We start from the raw sequence: 16361 nt of genomic DNA, 5'->3' as shown, positions 1-16361 counted from the left end.
CTGTCCGTAGCAGATCTACAGAGTTAAAGAAAGGTAGTACTCACAGGGGTAGGGCTGTACGTAGCAGATCTACAGATTTAAAGAAAGGTAGTACTCACAGGGGTAGGGCTGTACGTAGCAGATCTACAGATTTAAAGAAAGGTAGTACTCACAGGGGTAGGGCTGTCCGTAGCAGATCTACAGATTTAAAGAAAGGTAGTACTCACAGGGGTAGGGCTGTCCGTAGCAGATCTACAGATTTAAAGAAAGGTAGTACTCACAGAGGTAGGGCTGTCCGTAGCAGATCTACAGATTTAAAGAAAGGTAGTACTCACAGGGGTAGGGCTGTCCGTAGCAGATCTACAGAGTTAAAGAAAGGTAGTACTCACAGGGGTAGGGCTGTACGTAGCAGATCTACAGAGTTAAAGAAAGGTAGTACTCACAGAGGTAGGGCTGTCCGTAGCAGATCTACAGAGTTAAAGAAAGGTAGTACTCACAGAGGTAGGGCTGTCCGTAGCAGATCTACAGATTTAAAGAAAGGTAGTACTCACAGGGGTAGGGCTGTACGTAGCAGATCTACAGAGTTAAAGAAAGGTAGTACTCACAGGGGTAGGGCTGTACGTAGCAGATCTACAGAGTTAAAGAAAGGTAGTACTCACAGGGGTAGGGCTGTACGTAGCAGATCTACAGAGTTAAAGAAAGGTAGTACTCACAGGGGTAGGGCTGTACGTAGCAGATCTACAGATTTAAAGAAAGGTAGTACTCACAGGGGTAGGGCTGTATGTATGCATGTATTTGGGTTCCATCTCTAGCTTTCTTAACTGATGTTTTTACATTACTGCTACTCGCTGTATATTATCTATGCATTGTCACTTCACAAATGACCTCGACTAACCTGTACCGGTACCCCTTGTATAGAGCCTCATTATTGTTATGTACATTTCTTGCGTTACTTTTTGTTTGATTAGATTTTTAAAAAAATGTTTAGTTCATTTAGTAAATATTTTCTTAACTATATTTCTTGAACTGCATTGTTGGTTAAGGGTTTGTAAGGAAGCATTTCACAGTAATGTAATACCTGTTGTATTTGGTGCATGTGACAAATAAAATTTGACTGGATCAGTGAGGGTAGCTAGAGAAAAATAATACTGTATGCCACTACCAAGTGCATGAATTGAGACTGGGTATATAGAGATATTCAGTCACTCTTCTATTGGTTTGTTTTTAATAATGGGTCTTGGCATTCCAGTCTTCAGTGTTTCAGTGTGGGTAGCAAGTAGCACCCTTTTCACAATACGACAGATTCTCTAGAGGTTTCAAAAGAATACCCATGGCTATATATTTTGTAATCATGTGAACTTGCTGCGTATCTAACGCTACCTCTGGAGGTAGTGCACGACACTCGCCCGACAGTTGCCCCCACTCTGAGCAGGGCAGCGAACAGTATAAATGGTAATAGCTAGGATGTGTTATTTTAGTGTTCCCTTGATTTCTTTGAGCAGCATATACACTGCTCAAAAAAATAAAGGGAACACTAAAATAACACATCCTAGATATGAATGAATTAAATATTCTTATTAAATACTTTTTTCTTTACATAGTTGAATGTGCTGACATCAAAATCACACAAAAATGATCAATGGAAATCAAATTTATCAACCCATGGAGGTCTGGATTTGGAGTCGCACTCAAAATTAAGGTGGAAAACCACACTACAGGCTGATCCAACTTTGATGTAATGTCCTTAAAACAAGTCAAAATTAGGCTCAGTAGTGTGTGTGGCCTCCACGTGCCTGTATGACCTCCCTACAACGCCTGGGCATGCTCCTGATGAGGTGGCGGATGGTCTCCTGAGGGATCTCCTCCCAGACCTGGACTAAAGCATCCGCCAACTCCTGGACAGTCTGTGGTGCAATGTGGCGTTGGTGGATGGAGCAAGACATGATATCCCAGATGTGCTCAATTGGATTCAGGTCTGGGGAATGGGCGGGCCAGTCCATAGCATCAATGCCTTCCTCTTGCAGGAACTGCTGACACGCTCCAGCCACATGAGATCTAGCATGGTCTTGCATTAGGAGGAACCCGGGGCCAACCGCACCAGCATATGGTCTCACAAGGGGTCTGAGGATCTCATCTCGGCACCTAATGGCAGTCAGGCTACCTCTGGCGAACACATAGAGGGCTGTGCCGCCCCCCAAAGAAATGCCACTCCACACCATGACTGACCCACCGCCAAACCGGTCATGCTGGAGGATGTTGCAGGCAGCAGAACGTTCTCCACGGCGTCTCCAGACTCTGTCACGTGCTCAGTGTGAACCTGCTTTCATCTGTGAAGAGCACATGGTGCCAGTGGCGAATTTGCCAATCTTGGTGTTCTCTGGCAAATGCCAAACGTCCTGCACGGTGTTGGGCTGTAAGCACAACCCCCACCTGTGGACGTTGGGCCCTCATACCACCCTCATGGAGTCTGTTTCTGACCGTTTGAGCAGACACATGCACATTTGTGGCTTGCTGGAGGTCATTTTGCAGGGCTCTGGCAGTGCTCCTCCTGCTCCTCCTTGCACAAAGGCGGAGGTAGCGGTCCTGCTGCTGGGTTGTTGCCCTCCTACGGCCTCCTCCACGTCTCCTGATGTACTGGCCTGTCTCCTGGTAGCGCCTCCATGCTCTGGACACTACGCTGACAGACACAGCAAACCTTCTTGCCACAGCTCGCATTGATGTGCCATCCTGGATGAGCTGCACTACCTGAGCCACTTGTGTGGGTTGTAGACTCCGTATCATGCTACCACTAGAGTGAAAGCACCGCCAGCATTCAAAAGTGACCAAAACATCAGCCAGGAAGCATAGGAACTGAGAAGTGGTCTGTGGTTGCCACCTGCAGAACCACTCCTTTATTGGGTGTGTCTTGCTAATTGCCTATAATTTCCACCTGTTGTCTATTCCATTTGCACAACAGCATGTGAAATGTATTGTCAATCAGTGTTGCTTCCTAAGTGGACAGTTTGATTTCACAGAAATGTGATTGATTTGGAATTACATTGTGTTGTTTAAGTGTTCCCTTTATTTTTTTGAGCAGTGTATATATATTATACTCACGTTTTCAGTCACAATTTGCTTGTAGGCCAAATTATTTCCATTATATTGATCAAAATGAAGCCTTACGAAAGGCTGTAAGGTAGGTCTACTGTACCTTTATATTCATATGAGGGGGTAGTAGACCTTATCTTATATTTGATAGGCTAGCGTTACTTGGTGAGGACATGCTAAAATGTAACCAGTAACCTACAGACGAGAAATTAAATCCTTTATTGTCGACACATGCTTGTGAATTGTTGCATTATTGAAGAGTGTAATGTGGTTTGGTTCCATTTTTTTCACACATGTAACATGGTTAAGATAAAAGTCGATTGCAAAGTTGAAGCATGCTGGCTAGTGGCTATACTGGGATATTTACAGTAAATGTCAGCTGCCAAGCGCCAAACCCTCACGCAGCACAATGTTCCCTTCGCTAATGTTCATTGAAAAGTTCATGAAATGTCGTCACACTGCCTCTCCAACTTTCGTCAATGAGAAAAGCCTCTAAGGCAGGTAGTGAGGAATGGGAAGGTTTTTATCATGGTTCATACTCACAGTGTAGGGTGCGGAAGTCGATGCACAGGTACGAGTAGGAACCTTTTCCTTCTGGGTCAAATCCTACCTGACTTCTCACTCTCACATCTCCTAGAGGAAAGCAACACACACATCCTCAAGAGTCATGTAATATATAGTGGATAAAGAGCTCTCACACACACAAACACTTTCACGCTCTCTCAATCAAAGAGAGGCAACTTGTAGACCACCAAGGCTGTGTTTACAAAGACAGCTCAATTCTGATATTTTTTCCACTAATTGGTCTTTTGACCAATCACATCAGATTTTTTCACATCAGATCTTATTGGTCAACAGACCTATTAGTGAAAACAAATATCAGAACTGGGCTGCGTGTGTTAACACAGCCTAAAAGAGCAAGGACAAGCTGACAGCTGAGCATGCAATGCCATGCCAGGCACATAACACTAGTATTAGTAGTCAGACAGGCTAGGAGCAGACAGGCTAGGAGCAGCAGAGGGACCTACAGTAACACTAGTATTAGTAGTCAGACAGGCTAGGAGCAGCAGAGGGACCTACAGTAACACTAGTATTAGTAGTCAGACAGGCTAGGAGCAGCAGAGGGACCCACAGTAACACTAGTATTAGTAGTCAGACAGGCTAGGAGCAGCAGAGGGACCTACAGTAACACTAGTATTAGTAGTCAGACAGGCTAGGAGCAGCAGAGAGACCTACAGTAACACTAGTATTAGTAGTCAGACAGGCTAGGAGCAGCAGAGGGACCCACAGTAACACTAGTATTAGTAGTCAGACAGGCTAGGAGCAGCAGAGGGACCTACAGTAACACTAGTATTAGTAGTCAGACAGGCTAGGAGCAGCAGAGGGACCTACAGTAACACGGTAGAGTAGACAGGTTAGTGCGTTATACTCAGAGGCGAGCGCTGACAGTATCGTTATGGTACTATGGCACTTTCCCAGGCAACCCAGTCAATACTAGTCTTCTATATGAGTCATTCAGCAGTAATGTCAGACTGACAGACTAGTGCAGCTCTTCAATGCTGATTTGTACATTAGATCAAATCAGGCATACAGTACTGTACAGTCTCTCTCCCACCAGCTTGCAACTTACTTGGGAACAGCTGTTTGAATATAACAAAAGCCCCTTGAAAATAGCAAAACTGGGAATTACCATTAAAGAAAGTAATGGATGGTAACATTACATATAGTTTACACAGCATTTACAGATTAAACTCTTCCACTTTCTCACACAGATGCAATGGCAAGTAATTGTGTGTGTGTGTGTGTGTGTGTGTGTGTGTGATGAGATGCAGAGTTAAGGTTCTTAATAACGTTCTTAAACCCACTGTATGACAACACAGCAACAGATCAGACTGGCCTAGGAACTTTTCACAGGCCCTGGCAAATAGCCAGCATGTCCTAAACTGGGATCCTGCTGCACCTCTTAACAAGAACTGTAATATCCAGAGTCCACACAAACACATGCTCTCAAAGTAGGCCTAATACTAGAGCCAGAGATAACCAGGGGAAAGCTAGCAGCAGTAAATCAATTGTTAAGTCGTTGAATTAAGCTTCATGCTGAAGCAAAATAGCTAATGATTTAGAATGTCTTCAGATTTTTTTTAACTAGTGTGAGGTCAGTAATCGTTTTGGGTTTTTAATCGAACTTCATCTTCCAACATATTATCCAAAAATACTACAGGTGTAAGATCCAAATTTGATCACCCTGTTGTTCCAGGAAATGTCCTGCACAGCAGGAAATGCAAATGTGTAGTGTATTCAAGGTTATCACAAACTAATTTGCAGTATGAACCATAATGGCTTCCACCAGGCAGGAATCAACAAAGATGATCTATATACTGTAGGGTGTCCACCCACCTCTGGTGATGAAATTTCACTTATGTTATAAAATACATTTTACCAAGACAAAATATGATTCTTCATGTTCTGAATAAATTATCCATATTTAAATAACATCAACATTATATCCAAAAAGTCGGATTCCATAACCTAATACATCCGATAATAAGCAGAGCTTAGAATCCTACTCCAATGCGCTCTGCCTACAAGAAAATATCTTTCATATCTCGTTTTACATACTAAATGTAGCATATCTCGTTTTACATACTAAATGTAGCATATCTCGTTTTACATACTAAATGTAGCATATCTCGTTTTACATACTAAATGTAGCATATCTCGTTTTACATACTAAATGTAGCATATCTCGTTTTACATACTAAATGTAGCATATCTCGTTTTACATACTAAATGTAGCATATCTTGTTTTACATACTAAATGTTGCATATCTCGTTTTACATACTAAATGTAGCATATCTCGTTTTACATACTAAATGTAGCATATCTCGTTTTACATACTAAATGTAGCATATCTCGTTTTACATACTAAATGTAGCATAGTTCGTTTTACATACTAAATGTAGCATATCTCGTTTTGATTCGGTATATTACATTGAAAGTGGTTAATATTGCATTGATTCGATCACAATTCCCACAGTAGAGTGAAACGTTGATAGTGTAAACTAAAACTGGAAAACTGTAGAAGATTGAGTGAAGTTCAATCTCATGCTTCTCTCTGCGGGCTCATATTTGACACACTAACCTCCATGCCAAAAAATCCCCACTTCCTCTGCTCTGTATTTTTGAGCGGATAGATTTTGGGACAGTCATGCTTTGCCGCTTCCTCTCTGCGGGCCCCAGAGTATTATCTGGTCAGGTCACATGGTCAGAGAAATCTCTGGGTCCTGTGTACTGTATATAATCTCCCATAACAACAACCTATTACTTATATACACACACACACACACACACACACACTAGATGACTAATAGGGGGCACTGTGTTGAAGCCGCCATGCCTCCATCTTGACACTGCTCCACCATTGTAATAAATATTTTTGAGGCTATAGAAATGCATGTATTAATGTCTACATTAGCTTGTCACATGTATTTTATTACAGACACCTTAATGCGTACTTGTATGTATGTGAGCTAAACATACACACACATACTTATTGACCCTGGATTGCTGATATAGAGAGAGAGATTATATATATATATATATAAAATATCTATCTAGATTACACACACACAGTTGAAGTCGGAAGTTTACATACACCTTAGCCAAATACATTTAAACTCAGGTTTCACAATTCCTGACATTTAATCCTAGTAAAAATGCCATCTTAGGTCAGTTAGAATCACCACTTTATTTTAAGAATGTGAAATACCAGAATAATAGTAGAGAGAATGATTTATTTCAGCTTTTATTTCTTTCATCACATTCCCAGTGGTTCAGAAGTTTACATACACTCGATTAGTATTTGGTAGCATTGCCTTTAAAATTTCTAAACTTGGGTCAAACGTTTCAGGTAGCCTTCCACAAGCTTCCCACAATAAGTTGGGTGAATTTTGGCCCATTCCTCCTGACAGAGCTGGTGTAACGGAGTCAGGTTTGCTCGCACACGCTTTTTCAGTTCTGTCCACAAATGTTCTATAGGATTGAGGTCAGGGCTTTGATGGCCACTCCAATACCTTGACGTCCTTAAGTAATTTTGCCACAACTTTGGAGGTATGCTTGGGGTCATTGTCCATTTGAAAGACCCATTTGCAACCAAGCTTTAACTTCCTGACTGATGTCTTGAGATGTTGCTTCAATATCTCCACATAATTTTCCTACCTCATGATGCCATCTATTTTGTGACGTGCACCAGTCTCTCCTGCAGCAAAGCACCCCCACAACATGATGCTGCCACCCCCGTGCTTCACGGTTGGGATGGTGTTCTTCGGCTTGCAAGCCTCCCCCTTTTACCTCCAAACATAACGATGGTCATTATGGTCAAACAGTTCAAATCTAATTTTATTTGTCATATACACATGGTTAGCAGATGTTAATGCGAGTGTGGCGAAATGCTTGTGCTTCTAGTTCCGACAACGCAGTAATAACCAACGAGTAATCTAACCTAACGGTTCTATTTTAGTTTCATCAGACCAGAAGACATTTCTGCAACAAGTACAATCTTTGTCCCCACGTGCAGTTGCAAACTGTAGTCTGGCATTTTTTTTTTTTAAGGTGGTTTTGGAGCAGTGGCTTCTTCCTTGCTGAGCAGCCTTTCAGGTTATGTCGATATAGGACTTGTTCTGGGATTGATTTGCACTTTTTGCACTAAAGTACGTTCATCTCTAGGAGACAGAATGAGTCTCCTTCCTGAGCGGTATGACGGCTGTGTGGTCCCATGTGTTTATACTTGCATACTATTGTTTGTACAGATGAACATGGTACCTTCAGGCGTTTGGAAATTGCTCCCAAGGATGAACCAGACTTGTAGAGGTCTACAATTGTTTTTCTGAGGTCTTGGCTGATTTCTTTTGATTTTCCCATGATGTCAAGCAAAGAGGCACTGTGTTTGAAGGTAGGCTTTGAAATACATCCACAGATACACCTCCAATTGACTCAAATGATGTCTGTCTAAACAATTGCTGGAAAAATGACTTGTGTCATGCACAAAGTAGATGTCCTAACCGACTTGCCAAAACTATAGTTTGTTAACAAGAAATTTGTGGAGTGGTTGAAAAACACATGTAAACTTCCAACTTCAACTGTATATAAACCCTGAGTTGCTGAGAGATATATAAAAAAATATATAATTGAACCGAAGAGGCCATGTGTCCCCACATGAGTCTACTCTGTTTTGGTATGATCTGGTCAACAAGACTGGGACTCCCTGTAGTAGGCAGGGCTAAATCAAATTCAATTCCATAAACGTTATCCCCAATTGTTGTGTGGCAGTGCAGATAACATAACCAAGACACCTTCCTAAAATGTTGTTGCCCCACGTTTTCCCTTAGAACAGCCTCTATTCGTCAGGGCATGAACGCTACAAGGTTTCGAAAGCATTTCACAGGGATACTGGCCCATGTTGACTCCAATGCTTCGCACAGTTGTGTCAAGTTGGCTGGATGTCCTTTGGTTGGTGGACCATTCTTGATACACACAAGTGTGAAAAACCCAGCAGCATTGCAGTTCTTTACACACTAAAACCGGTGCCAGGCACCTAGCACCATACCCAGTTCAAAGGCACTTTGAACTGAGTATGGGTATGGGCATGGGCAAGACCATATTGGTCTCTGAATGGCACACATACACAATCCATGTCTCAAGGCTTAAAAATCCTTCTTTAACCTGTCTTCTCCCCTTCATCTAAATTGATTGAATTGGATTTAACAAGTGACATTAGTAAGGGATCATAGCGTTCAGCTAGCCAGTCTCATGGTACATACCAACAAGACAGAAGAGACTGTTACAAACAACAACCACACAGACAAGCACCCACACTGGTCTCAGTAGAGTGGACATCTGGCATCCATACAGAGGGCCTAGACCATTCCAGAGGCCCATGGGCCCAGCAGGACACAATATTAGATCTCTGCCTCAGAAAATATGATACAAAAATCAAAGGCTTAATACTGTGGACCGACAGTTGACCTGGATGGACGCATTCATGACTTAAGCCTTATGTGATGGTGAGATTATCAAAGGGACCAGGGATTGACATGAGGGGTATACTACAAAGAACGCTAGATCTACTCAGGATTTTCTAAAGCTAGCCAGCTTCAGTTAGCTTCACATTCTAGCTCAGGCTTCAACCATACTACAACGGTGGATATTGCTCATCCACCTGATGCCAACTCAAGCAGCCACACATGGTTAGTCAAACGCCAAACTCTTCACGGAGACAATGCTGAAACATAAATCCGTGGGCGAGTCAGTGACATTTTAAGTTGTGCCAAAAAAAAAAAAAAAAACATTATTGCAAATTCAGCAGGCTATGGTGTGAAATAAGCTTTTAGAAGGGCCATCTTTACTTGATTACTTATTGTTAAGGCAGTCTTTGGTGTACACAATATTTTTTCCCCACCCATAATTTTATTAAGTCATGAAGTCTTACTGTGCAGGAAGTTTCTAATCCATTCTGATTACTCATGTGTAATATGATAGGCAGTTTAAAATCATTTAAGGCCAAAAAAAACATTTGATTAATCAAATATTTAAATCAGTCGTCTTCCTCAAATGTAGGGGATGACAGAATCTTTGATAGAGGGAGGAAAATTACTTAATTGGTCCTCAACTCACAGCTCAGAGACTTCATTCAGGATAAATGGAGTTAGCCTGCCCCGGAGCAGGTTCGTTCTGAAGGATTTGTTGCCATAGAAATTTACCAGACTAAAAAGGTGAGCCACTTTTGTGGTACCGATTATCCCGAATTGAGGTCAAGAGTTGCTGTGCATTTTGTTGCCAACCTTATTTTGCTACCTGACAACTTTACGGTTTTTACTTCTTGATTAGCGTTTATATTTTTAGTTTTTCCATCACTCAACTTTTTTTTCATTCAACTTTTTCACTCCGGGCGCTTTATCTGGATGTGGTTCGTCAGGACCTCCAACAGCCGAAGCTAAGTAGCAACATTAACATGATGCCTTCTAATTGCAGTCGCTGTACTCATAATATATAGGAGAACGATCGCCTTACGGCGAGGATAGCTCAGCTGCAAGCCCAGCTTCAGGCGCAATCGTTAGGCAAGGGTAATTTCAGTGTAGTAAAGGATGAAACAGCGTCTGTGCCACCAGTAAGTACAGATAGTAACGTTAGTATAAATCCCCTCGCACAGTCCCCGCAGCCGGACAACTTTCTCATGGCTTCTGGAGGGAAATGCTTTAGGAATGCTCAACCTCTGTCGCTCATTCAGCCGACAGAAACTTTCAACTGGTTTTCCCCATTAAGCAGCGAGTCTGAGGCCGAGCCTTCTTTTGTCTCTACTCCCCCCGTTATGGGGTCTGAGACGCCGAAGCCTCCCACCATTAGCTCTGACAAATTGAAAACCCTAGTCATTGGCGACTCCATTACCCGCAGTATTAGACTTAAAAAGAATCATCCAGCAATCATACATTGTTTACCAGGGGGCAGGGCTACCGACTTTAAGGCTAATCTGAAGATGGTGCTCGCTAAAGCTAAAACTGGCGAGTGTAGAGAGTATAGAGATATTATTATCCACGTCAGCACCAACGATGTTAGGATGAAACAGTCAGAGATCACCAAGCGCATAGCTTCAGCATGTAAATCAGCTAGAAAGATGTCGGCATCGAGTAATTGTCTCTGGCGCCCTCCCAGTTAGGGGGAGTGATGAGCTCTACAGCAGTCTCACAACTTAATCGCTGGTTGAAAACGGTTTTCTTCCCCTCCCAAAAGATAGAACTTGTAGATAATTGGCCGTCTTTCTGGGACTCACCCACAAACAGGACCAAGCCTGGCCTGCTGAGGAGTGACGGACTCCATCCTAGCTGGAGGGGTGCTCTCATCTTATATACCAACATAGACAGGGCTCTAACTCCACAATGACATAGCCAGCCTGCCAGTTTAGTAGAGTCTGCCACTAGCACAGACAGTGTAGTCAGCTCAGCTATCCCCATTGAGACCGTGTCTGTGCCTCGACATAGGTTGGGCAAAACTAAACATGGCAGTGCTCGCCTTAGCAATCTCACTAGAATAAAGACCTCCTCCATTCCTGACATTATTGAAAGAGATTGTGATACCTCACATCTCAAAATAGGGCTACTTAATGTTAGATCCCTCATTTCAAAGGCAGTTATAGTCAATGAACTAATCACTGATCATAATCTTGATGTGATTGGCCTGACTGAAACATGGCTTAAGCCTGATGAATTTACTGTGTTAAATGAGGCCTCACCTCCTGGTTACACTAGTGACCCATGCATCCCGCAAAGGCGGAGGTGTCGCTAACATTTAACAAAGTAAAATTCAATTTACAAAAAAAAAAAAAAGACGTTTTCGTCTTTTGAGCTTCTAGTCATGAAATCTATGCAGCCTACTCAATCACTTTTTATAGCTACTGTTTACAGGCCTCCTGGGCCATATACAGCGTTCCTCACTGTGTTCCCTGAATTCCTATTGGACCTTGTAGTCATATCAGATAATATTCTAATGGACATGGAAAAGTCCACAGACCCACTTCAAAAGGCTTTCATCGACTCGGAGCCGTCATCGACTCAGTGGGTTTTGTCCAACATGTCTCTGGACCTATTCACTGTTACAGTCATACTCTGGACCTAGTTTTGTCCCATGGAATAAATGCTGTGGATCTTAATGTTTTTCCTCATAATCCTGGACTATCGGACCACCATTTTATTACATTTGCAATCGCAACAAATAATCTGCTCAGACCACAACCAAGGAGAATCAAAAGTATTGCTATAAATTCTCAGACAACCCAAAGATTCCTTGATGCCCTTCCAGAATACCTCTGCCTACCCAAGGACGTCAGAGGACACAAATCAGTTAACCACCTAATTGAGGAACTCAATTTAACCTTGCGCAATACCCTAGATGCAGTTGCACCCCTAAAAACTAAAAACATTTGTCATAAGAAACTAGCTCCCTGGTATACAGAAAATACCCGAGCTCTGAAGCAAGCTTCCAGAAAATTGGAACGGAAATGGCAAAACACCAAACTGGAAGTCTTCCGACTAGCTTGGAAAGACAGTACCGTGCATTATCGAAGAGCCCTCACTGCTGCTCGATCATCCTATTTTTTTTCCAACTTGAGGAAAATAAGAACAATCCGAAATTTATTTTTTATACTGTCGCAAAGCTAACTAAAAAGCAGCATTCCCCAAGAGAGGAGGGCTTTCACTGCAGCAGTAATAAATTCATGAACTTCTTTGAGGAAAAGATCATGATCATTAGAAAGCAAATTACAGACTCCTCTTTAAATCTGCTTATTCCTCCAAAGCTCAGTTGTCCTGAGTCTGCACAACTCTGCCAGGACCTAGGATCAAGGGAGACACTCAAGTGTTTTAGTACTATATCTCTTGACACAATGATGAAATTAATCATGGCCTCTAAACCTTCAAGCTGCACACTGGACCCTGTTCCAACTAAACTACTGAAAGAGCTGCTTCCTGTGCTTGGTCCTCCTATGTTGAACATAATAAACAGCTCTCTATCCACGGGATGTGTACCAAACTCACTAAAAGTGGCAGTAATAAAGCCTCTTGAAAAAGCCAAACCTTGACCCAGAAAAAATTAAAAACTATCGGCCTATATCGAATCTCCCATTCCTCTCAAAAATTTTAGAAAAGGCTGTTGCGCAGCAACTCACTGCCTTCCTGAAGACAAACAATGTATACGAAATGCTTCAGTCTGGTTTTAGACCCCATCATAGCACTGAGACTGCACTTGTGAAGGTGGTAAATGACCTTTAAATGGCATCAGACAGAGGCTCTGCATCTGTCCTCGTGCTCCTAGACCTTAGTGCTGTTTTTGATACCATCGATCACCACATTCTTTTGGAGAGATTGGAAACCCAAATTGGTCTACACGGACAAGTTCTGGCCTGGTTTAGATCTTATCTGTCAGAAAGATATCAGTTTGTCTCTGTGAATGGTTTCTCCTCTAACAAATCAACTGTAAATTTCGGTGTTCCTCAAGGATCCGTTTTAGGACCACTATTGTTTTCACTATATATTTTACCTCTAGGGGATGTCATACGAAAACATAATGTTAACTTTCACTGCTATGCGGATGACACACAGCTGTACATTTCAATGAAACGTGGTGAAGCCCCAAAATTGCCCTCCCTAGAAGCCTGTGTTTCAGACATAAGGAAGTGGATGGCTGCAAACGTTCTACTTTTAAACTCTGACAAAACAGAGATGCTTGTTCTAGGTCCCAAGAAACAAAGAGATCTTCTGTTGAATCTGACAAATCTTGATGGTTGTACAGTCGTATCAAATAAAATTGAAGGACCACGGCGTTACTCTGGACCCTGATCTCTTTGACAAACATATCAAGACTGTTTCAAGGACAGCTTTTTTCCATCTATGTAACATTGCAAAAATCTGAAACTTTCTGTCCAAAAATGATGCAGAAAAATGTATCCATGCTTTTGTTACTTCTAGGTTAGGTTTAAGTCTTTACTGAAGACTCATCTCTTCAGTAGGTGATTGATATGATTGAGTGTAGTCTGGCCCAGGAGTTTGAAGGTGAACGGAAAGGCTCTGGAGCAACGAACCACCCTTGCTGTCTCTGCCTGGCCGGTTCCCCTCTCTCCACTGGGATTCTCTGCCTCTAACCCTTTTACAGGGGCTGAGTCACTAGCTTACTGGTGCTCTTTCATGCCGTCCCTAGGAGGGGTGCGTCCCTTGAATGGGTTGAGTCACTGACGTGATCTTCCTGTCTGGGTTGGCACCCCCCTTGGGTTGTGCCGTGGCGGAGATCTTTGTGGGCTATACTCAGCCGCGTCTCAGGATGGTAAGTTGGTGGTTGAAGATATCCCTCTAGTGGTGTGGGGGCTGTGCTTTGGCAAAGTGGGTGGGGTTCTATACTGCCTGTTTGGCCCTGTCCGGGGGTATCATCGGATGGGGCCACAGTGTCTCCTGACCCCCTCCTGTCTCTATGCTGCAGTGGCTTGTGTCGGGGGGCTAGGGTCAGTCTTATATCTGGGGAGTCTCTCTCGCTCTCTGAAATTGTTTCCTTTCCTTGATGCAATCTAGAAGCCTGATGATGCCTGTTCATTCTGAATATGGGGACAGTGGGCAGGTCTAACAGTAACTAGCATAAGTTGTACTGTATGTGAATGTGACAGTGGGTAGTACTTACCGAGCATACGAATGTACAGAGCGGTCTGATCTGAGCTGTCATAAGAGATGGCCCCTCGTCTCTGGAGAGAGGGAGAAAAAAAAGTTTAAACATTAATGCTTCCGAGACAGTCAGTAGAGCACCAGAGAAATATGTAACGAATGAAATGCAACAGTTGAAGAATACAGGTAGTGTTGGCCTACTGGTTACTAAAGTAATTTAGGTGAGGTTCATGTGCGGAGGACTGCTAGGCTGCTGATATGTTGCGATAAACGAATAAAGAGTTTCCTCATCTGTATGGCAGTGCGCGCGCACACACCCACCCTCTGTTTATCATCTGGCGCAGGAAAACACGCATGCTGTGTACCCACACGCAAACACTCACGTGGAGAGAGGGCTTGTGTAGTGTGTGAAAGATATGGTGTAAGAGATTGTACTGTGTGTAGAGCACAGCTTTCCAAACCTGTTCCTGGAGAGCTAGCCTCCTGTAGGGTTTTGGTCCAACCCCAGATATAACTAACCTGATTCAGCTTATCAACCAGCAAATTATCAGAATCAGGTGCGCTAGATTAGGGTTGGAATAAAAACATACAGAGCAGTAGCTCTCCAGGAACAAGGTTGGTGAGCCCTGGTGTAGAGGGACATGCTGCTCCAGACAGAGTTGAGTTGTCCATCTGGTAAAACCTTAAGACTTAATTACACCTCGTTTCCCCCAGTAATATGCTCCTTGTTACCGTGACGATAGAGCAAAGCTGCTTGCTGATTAGGACAGCAGCAGAAGACACTCCCACTGACTCTAGGCTTACCAAGCACGAGAGATGGAAAGAGAGGGGGGAGGAGAGAGAGTGAGACAGACAAGAACATACACAGAAAAAGAGAAAGCGAGACAGATCAGGCGTTCCTTCCGACTGGGTCTGAGGGTAAGAGTATTCCTATAGCCAAAGGATGGAAAGCATTGTCTAAATTTAACACTAAACGTAGACCTAGGATAATACTAGAACATCCTATGTGTATATAGAATTGAAGTCAGAAGTTTACATACACCTTATCCAAATACATTTAAACTCAGATTCACAATTCCTGACATTTAATCATAGTAAACATTCTCTGGCTTAGGTCAGTTAGAATCAACACTATTTTAAGAATGTGAAATGTCAGAATAATAGAAATGACTTATTTCAGCTTTTATTTCTTTCATCACATTCCCAGTGGGTCATAAGTTTACATACACTCAATTAGTATTTGGTAGCAATTAGTATTTGGTAGCATTGCCTTTAAATAATTTAACTTGGGTCAAACGTTTCAGGTAGCCTTCCACAAGCTTCCCACAATAAGTTGGGTGATTTTTCTCCCATTCCTCCTGACAGAGCAGGTGTAACTGAGACAGGTTTGTAGGCCTCCTTGCTCGCACACGCTTTTTCAATTCTGCCCACACATTCTCTATAGGATTAAGGTCAGGGCTTTGTGATGGCCACTCCAATACCTTGACTGTGCTGTCCTTAAGCTATTTTGCCACAATTTAGGAAGTATGCTTGCGACCAAGCTTTAACTTTTTGACTGATGTCTTGAGATGTTGCTTCAATATATCCACAATTTTCCTGCCTCATGAAGCCATCTATTTTATGAAGTGCACCAGTCCCTTCTGCAGCAAAGCACCCCCACAACATGATGCTGCCACAGCCGTGCTTCACGGTTGGGATGGTGTTCTTCGGCTTGCAAGCCTCCACCTTTTTCCTCCAAACATAACGATGGTCATTACGACCCACTGGAATTGTATACAGTGAATTAGAAGTGAAATGATCGGTCTATAAAACAACTGTTGGAAAAATTACTTGTGTCATGCGCAAAGTAGATGTCCTAACCGACTTGCCAAAACAATAGTTTATTAACAAGAAATTTGTGGAGTGGTTGAAAAACTATTTTTAATGACTCCAACCTAAGTGTATGTCAACTTCTGACTTAAACTGTATAGGCCTAGTATGTGTATGTTGCTGCCTGGCCCTACTCAGCAGGTTGCAGTAACATGAGGATCTAACCAAGGGATATCCTCAACCTCCTGTCACCCCAGCCTAGCTATCACCCACAGACAGACACTCAGGCC

General features: G+C 42.7%; 1 protein-coding gene across 3 annotated transcripts in view; it reads right to left on the bottom strand.

Annotated features, from left to right (window-relative positions):
- The window catches only part of LOC110535327 (high affinity cAMP-specific 3',5'-cyclic phosphodiesterase 7A), a 41540-nt gene that overhangs the window by 10627 nt on the left and 14552 nt on the right, over positions 1-16361 (bottom strand). Inside the window, exons 2-3 of one of the 3 annotated variants that reach the window (XM_021620256.2) lie at positions 14282-14342; positions 3610-3699 (exon numbers count right to left, since the gene is read on the bottom strand). In XM_021620256.2, the coding sequence (XP_021475931.2) occupies positions 3610-3699; positions 14282-14342 (151 nt within the window). The remainder of the gene's footprint in view (positions 1-3609; positions 3700-14281; positions 14343-16361) is intronic. The other 2 variants (XM_021620258.2, XM_021620259.2) reach the window with 2 other exon arrangements.

This window comes from Oncorhynchus mykiss, chromosome 11, assembly GCF_013265735.2.
Source record: "Oncorhynchus mykiss isolate Arlee chromosome 11, USDA_OmykA_1.1, whole genome shotgun sequence".
NCBI classification, from domain to species: domain Eukaryota; kingdom Metazoa; phylum Chordata; class Actinopteri; order Salmoniformes; family Salmonidae; genus Oncorhynchus; species Oncorhynchus mykiss.
The sequence above is the reverse complement of the archived record's forward strand: the minus strand, read 5'-3'. Positions and strand labels throughout refer to the sequence as shown.